Source organism: Rhododendron vialii, chromosome 1a (genome assembly GCF_030253575.1).
Source record: "Rhododendron vialii isolate Sample 1 chromosome 1a, ASM3025357v1".
Taxonomy (NCBI): domain Eukaryota; kingdom Viridiplantae; phylum Streptophyta; class Magnoliopsida; order Ericales; family Ericaceae; genus Rhododendron; species Rhododendron vialii.
Window position 1 is genome coordinate 14,749,269 of NC_080557.1, and position 7,145 is coordinate 14,756,413.

Here is a 7,145-nt window from a genome sequence, read left to right on the forward strand (position 1 = left end):
AACATATGATATTGGGTGCTAATCACTTCCTAATCCTGCTGGTTTTACTATGTTTTCTGCTTGGGAGGCTACCAGGCTTAAACTACCTATTCAGCCTTGGTCTAGTGTTGTTTGGTACAATATAGAAATGTTCCTCCATGGTTTTTTGTGTTGTGGTTAGCTGTGCAACAGAAATTAACCACAAGGGACAGGTTATTGAGCTGGGGTATGCATGTGGAGGATGGTTGTGTGTTCTGTAATAATGCCCGGGAGTCACACATGCACTTGTTTTTCCAATGTGCATTCTCCAAATCAGTTTGGAGGGCTGTTTTGCAAAAATGCTTGATTGATCATATCCTTCCTCTTTATCGGATGTGGTTGCATGGTATATTCAGACAGTTAAAGGGTCTGGGCTTAAGTATATAACCTTTGAAAAGTGTGTTTGCTGCTTGTGTATATAACCTTTGGATGAAACAGAATCAGAGAATTTTTCAACACAAGGTTTCAATTAGGAACATGTCATCCTCAAGACTGAAACTGCAATTCAAGATTTGCTGAACTTGAAAAGGGGTGTTAAGAAATCCCATAAGAATATAGAGTTGTGTTGTAGTTGGGGCCTTTCAACTAGAGTTTTTGATCCACACTGTTTAGTATAGGAGTACTTTGTATAGAGTTGTTTGGTCCTTTTTTCTTAAATGTCTCTTGTAGTATGCTGAGGCTTGTCTCAAGTGCTTTGGTTTTTTCGGGGGAATGCCCCTTAGAGTTTGTACATGAGTTTGAGCTTTTATAAAAGTAAAGTGCTTATCCAAAAAAAATTTAGGGTTTTTTGTACGTATTTGAAAAATAATCTCTAAAACATCCATTCCAATATATAAAGGGAGAACACCCATTGGCGTGTGAAGCCGTATGGATTTTATTTATACCAAAATTGCCTCATTAAAAACTTATTATTTAATTACAAGGGATTCAACTACTAAGGGTAAAATCTATAGGGGTAAAATAGTAAGACCCCAAAAAAATGTCTCCCAGCTGCCACACCCACGTTTTTTTCTATTCTAATAATATATAAATGGATAGCACTCTTTGACGTGTGAAGCTGTATCGATTATATCTATACCGAAACTGCCTCATCAAAAAACTTATTATTTACAAGGGATTCAACTACTGAGGGTAAAAATTGTAGGGGTTAAACAATAAGACCTCAAAAAAAAACTGTCTCCCAACTGCCACATCCACGTTTTTTCCCTTTATCATGATCCGCCGCCTGCGACACCCACGTTCACTTTCATTTCTCCACAACTCCTCCCTCTCTCAGTTCTTCATCTTCGGCTGCTGAACAAAATAAAGACACAAAAGAAAAGGACAGAAGAAAGGGACAGAAGAAAAACAGAGGAAAGATTTTGGTACCCAGGCAACAAAGGGTATCTTGTCCGGAGGAAAGATTTTGGCCTTTGGTTTTTTGAAGTCTTTGGATCCTTATCTCTTCGGCCTTGGGCCTTTTCTTGTATTTTCCTATGATCTATCTATTGATTTCTCTTCTTTGCCGATAAAAAAAACGCATATTAAAAATAGTGTGTTTCATTAACTAAAATAAGTACTTATTTTTTGAATTAAATGTGATGTATTATGAGAGAATGACATATTTCGTAAAATGAAAAATAAGCAATACTTCAAAAATAATAACCTTAGCAGAACAGGGTTAGTGCACTTATGTAAAAGGTCGGCCCAACCATAAGGCCCAAGAGGCTTGGGCCTTAAGCATCCCAAAAGGCCAAACTTTAGGAGCACTCTACTAATTTTTCTGTTTGGGTTTGAGTAGAAGTCTTTTTTAGCCCAATAGAAGGGAAAAAAACGCCCATTCCAAGTTAATACCGGCTGTGACCCACAAGGATATAGTAAGGGCCCAAAAAATGTTCGGTGGCATTTTTGTAAATAAGAGATCTAAATGGTCCTTTTAATTCAAACCCTTCTCTCACAGTCTAACCGTCTCATGTTTTGCCCAAAACAAAAAAAATATAAATATATAAACGAAGAAAGAACGAACGAACGAACAGACGATTCTCTCATGTTTTGCCCTAAAATTGAAGACATGGTCCGTTGGTGATATCACTTTCACCAAACGAAGGGGAAAGGGCACTGTGTTCGAGACTTCGAGGTAAATTTTTTTTTTGATCGGAGCTTTCAAGTTTCAACAGTTGGTCTGTTGGTGATATTACTTAAATGTTGAAGTTTGTAATTTAAGATTGCTTTTGAGAAGTGAGACTCTCTCTAATTAAGTTCAGTTGAGTAGTGATAGTGATATTAGGGCTTTTTTTACTTTCCACTTAATTTGTGTTTAAGCAATTAAGCTTATTGAAAATTGAAATACAGGACCAGCATATACTAATATAATACACACTGCGGAGTCTTAGAGTATATCTCCCATTCCCTTGCGACTTGCGAGGCTTTAAATCCGTAAGTATTCTCTTATTATGCAGAGTTCTGCAGGTTGGTGGTGCTTAGATTTGTACATATGTTATTAAATGCAGAGCCCTGGCTAGTGGTGCTTAGATGGATTAGCCATGTTATCAAATGAAAATGCTTTGGTGAAAGAGGTGGATTATACAAATTTAATTGATAGTTTTGCTTCGAGAAATGCAAGACGAGTAATATTCAAGTGATACTCATGCGTCCTTGAGATAATATGTATTTGTCTATTTGAAAACTTTGTATTTTGTGTTCGTATGAAATGATTAGTAAAACTTTATATTGGTTTGGCTTTATTGTATTTTGATTATTGCCGTAAAAATTATAAAGTATTAACTCTTTAAGGGCACACTTTTTTTTATTGACTTTAGACACTAAAAACTCTTGGGTCGGCCCTGCTTATGTACACAATCATGTGATTGTGTACGTTAGCTTGTGCCTAGCTTTGTTTTTAGTTTTCTTTATCAGAATTTTTCTTATTGAAGTTGTCAACAAAAGACTTCTATATTCTTTTTATTTTTTTTATGTTAATGAAATTCAAAAGTAGTAGTTAATTTGCACCATAAAGAATTGACTGGCTGAAAATGGGTATGAAAAATAGATAGTTATCATTTGCTTTCATTCTCTTTTAATTTTACAAAAGGAACAATAAAAAAAAATACATTTCCAGTGGCTAATGAGTACTTTACAAGCAAAACAGCCTTCCTTTTAAGAGCTACTAACAAACATCTGGTTTCTACCAATTTATTGTAACTATTTAGCTTCTTTCCTTCCTCATGGAACAAAGCACTTGAAAATGAAATACTCCAAAAGTGGCTGCTGGATTAATGGAGTTTTTGGGCTTAAAAATTAAACTCTTGATTATCCAGTCGAAGCCTTGTGAGGGTAAAGGCGGATTGGAAGACCTTTCTCAGGATTAGGCATGGGGTCGGCGATGATCTTCTCGTTCGGAATCATTTTCTCCCACTTGAACCTCTTCACCAAATGGTGCATGAACACGAGTATTTCCAAACGGGCGTATTCTTTCCCGGGACACATCCTGGGTCCTCCGCCGAAGGGCACGAAAGTGTACGGAGCCGGGCCGGACCCCTCGAATCTCGACGGATCGAATTTCAGCGGCTCCGGGAAGAATTCTGCATTCCTGTGCGTTGAATGAGCGCTCCAATATATCTGAACATCAACATGGAAGCAAATAAATAAAGATTATTAACGAAATACGTACTTTTCAAGTGCTCAATTAATTGGACGGATTGTGAATTAAATAAATATCTTAGGGCTCATCAAAAGCAAAATAAGTGATTGATAATTGACTCGTCGGAAAGTCCAGATCGACTTCTAACACAACAATATTTTAATTGGTGGGGTTCTTGCCGGTGAACTCGCGATCCTTTAAATCTTTGTCATCTTTTTCAAAGATTTGTAAAAAAATCTTATGTTGGTTAAAAAAAGATCAAGTACTCCTAACACAACAATATTAAGAAGTCATGATTTAATATAGCTCCGTGTTCCTTGTGGAATATCTCAGTTAGGGTCTTTGAGACTATGTAATTTTGTTGTTTAGTCTTTTTTAGTTTCGTATTTGTGTTGTTTTTGTATAAAGCCTTGCTTGTTGGTGGGATGTTTGGTTTTGTTTGACTAAGGTATGCCTCAGAATTGTGTAATGTGGGTTCGTTAATAAAATTTTACCTTACCCAAAAAAAAAAAACAAAATTTTGTCAAACTTAATTATGTATTTACTGATGCATCAATTCCCATCACTATTGTACTAGAAAGAACTATTGGTTTATGGACTCGCACATAGTTGAATGTGACATTGAATAAATAAAAGATATACTCCCTCCGTTCCATATTGAGCGTCCACCACGAAAAGTGGGACCAGTTTTCAAGGGAAAAAATCAACTACTTTCGTATATAATTTTTACAATTTTTTCATGCCAAATTAAAGTACTAATTGAGATCCTTAATACGGTGCGAAAAAATTCAAAAAATTATACACGAAAGTAATTGATTTTTTTATTTGAAAAATGACTAAAGAAAGAGAGTGAGATTCTCAATATGGAACGGAGGGAGTACTATTAAATTTGCTGAATTACCTTCCAACCCTTTGGGATTGAGAAACCGCTATACATGAAATCAGTGATGGCTTCTCTAAAAGCACCTTGCAGAGGTGGAGCAAGCCTCATCACCTCACATGCCACGTTCCATGAATACTTCATCTTCTGAATATCATTAAAATTCAACAATTCTCCTGGTGCTTTTGATTTTGCAATTTCCATTTGCTCTGTTCACAAATAAAATTAAACAAAATAAGATAATAGTAATAGAAAATTAATTTTTAATTAATCAAGGACAGACTAGGAATGAAAATAATTACCTTTGTAAACTCCTTCGTAAACCTCAGGCAACTCAGCAAGAAACTTAACAATGGAAGCACAGGAGGAACTAGCGGTGTCATGGCCACCAACCAACAACCCCAAGATCTTATCGGCAATGTCGGCCTCGTGCATGAACTTTCCATTTTCATCGCTCGTCAGAAGCATGTGTGACAGTATGTCTTGCGTGGGTGATGCCTTTCCCTCGGCCAAATCCAACTTCCTCTGCTTGATAATCGCCACCAACTCCCTCCTGATGAAATTGGACGCCTTGATCGCCCGGTTGAACGGGGTTCCGGGCAGGTCTATGGGGATGGACAACAACCCCGCGGCCAAAACACCGAAGGGGTCTTCGAACTTGGCCACTTGTTTAGGGTCCTCGACGCTAACGAACAGGCGACAGGCGAGCCAGAAAGTGTAGCGCTTGGTCAGAGGAAACGTCACAACCTGGTCCCTGTTCTCCCAGTCGGTCACAAAGTGTCGCTGAGCGATCTCGTCCATGATTCCTACGTACCTCTGCAGCGCCTCCGCCTTGAGGAAGTTGGGGAGCATTTTCCTCAACCGGATGGCCTCTTCCTTGGACGAGGTCTGCGTCGATGACGGGAAGATCTTGTCGACAGAGCTCGGCCACCAGGCCTGGACAAGCTTGTTCTCGTTGGAGAACAAGAACTTGTTGCCAGCCGCCCCGCAGAACACAACCGCGGGAGAGCCCAAGAGACTTGTCCTGAACACGTAGGACGAGTACTTGGCTATGCGGTCGAATATGAACTTCTCGGGGTGGCCCTTCCATCCGGTGGAGAGAAACTCGAGGCTCTCGCCCACCACCGGGAAGCCGGTCCTGCCGGGCGGGAGGTTACCCTTGTTGGAACCGGATTTTTGAGCGAAAAGGAAGTGAAAAGAGAGGGTGACAAAGAGAACGAAGAAGCCAAGGAGTGAAGCATAGAATAGCTCCATGATTGCACTGCTTGTTGTGTGCTCTGGGGGTTGGGTTGTGTTGTGTTTTTTTTCGTTCTGGGTTTGAGTTAAGGGTAATGAAGCATAGAATAGCAAATTTATAAGCAAAAAGCAGCCTCCCAATGTGGACAATAGGGTCGGTTCAAATGGGAAATATTGAAAGTCAAATTGGGCCGAGTTTGAAAATTTGGGATACAAAATGAAAGTTGGAATATCTGGAGTACGTGTCATTGCTGTCACTCGTCCTCTTTCTTTTTCTCTTTTTCATAAGCGTATACTTTTTGGGCCAAAAAGCATATTTTCATTGATATAATATGTTAAATTTTTTTTTATTATTAATTTTTTTTTTTTTGGGGGAGGGGGGCAAAGGAATTTTATAATGTAATGATTACAAAGGATTAAAATTGAGAACAAGAGCTCAAATCATCACTACGAGAGAGAAAAAATTCGATAATGGGTTTATGGAAAGAACAAAGCATTGTAGAGAAGGAAAAGAATCTCAGCTAAAAATGATTAATTTTGGAAATTGGAGAAAGAATTTGAGTTTCGTGTGGTTAATTATTAAGGAAATAGAGGTGCAAATTAATAGAATTTTCCTTGGCCCTTGACACAAGAAACCTGACACGTCATTGCATTACGTCTACAATTTGACCGAATTAAACATGAGGAGCCCAATTGATTAAGGTATGTAAATTAAATTCAGACAGTCTCGTTAACATTAACATCTATAATACAAAACAGAATGGTCTAGGGTCCTTAAAAGATAAGTTGCTGTAATGGTTAGGATTGAGTTGATTCAATGGTTGATGTGTGATCTCTTACTCTTAAGAATGTACCTACACTCTATCAAATTTATTACACAAATGCCATCAATTTTATTTATTTTTACCGATGTCAACATTTCGGTTTTCCCTTCACCAAAATCCACTGCCCGGTAACAGTCAAATAGAGTTCGATTAAATAACCCCGAGGCTGATTAATCGGTCAAAAAATAGAGTTTCCGACCTCGGCTGTTCCGGTTTCTCAGCTTTGCGTTTTATTCTGGTCTATCAAGATTCAAGTCAGTTCATTGAGGTTTCGACGTCAAGTCTGCACCGAAGGTAAGAGCCAATGCTTTGATTCATAATTTTGGGGGTAAATAAATGAGGAATTTAGAGTCCAGCCCCAAAAAGTAGGTTTGGACTTAATTTAGTCCTGACAAAAATATTTCTTCTTTGTTTTTGTCCTTTTTCTTGACTTTTCATGTATTTTAACTATTTTGCCTATTTTTCTTAATTTTTTTTGCACATGTCCATTTTTAGTAAAATTTATATTTTTAGAATTAGTTTCTGACCTATATTATTTCGGACAAAAATACTCTTAACTATGTGAACT

The 7,145-nt window shown here is 37.9% G+C and overlaps 1 protein-coding gene across 1 annotated transcript; it reads right to left on the reverse strand.

Moving 5' to 3' along the window:
• Positions 1-3,036: 3,036 nt before the first annotated feature.
• LOC131305873 (beta-amyrin 28-monooxygenase-like) lies at positions 3,037-5,852 on the reverse strand. The gene is made up of 3 exons (XM_058332439.1): positions 4,820-5,852; positions 4,539-4,726; positions 3,037-3,615 (listed from the first exon to the last, which is right to left on the reverse strand). Exons 1-3 carry the CDS (start codon positions 5,769-5,771, stop codon positions 3,307-3,309), a joined length of 1,449 nt encoding a protein of 482 aa, XP_058188422.1. The 5' UTR covers positions 5,772-5,852; the 3' UTR covers positions 3,037-3,306.
• Positions 5,853-7,145: the final 1,293 nt, after the last annotated feature.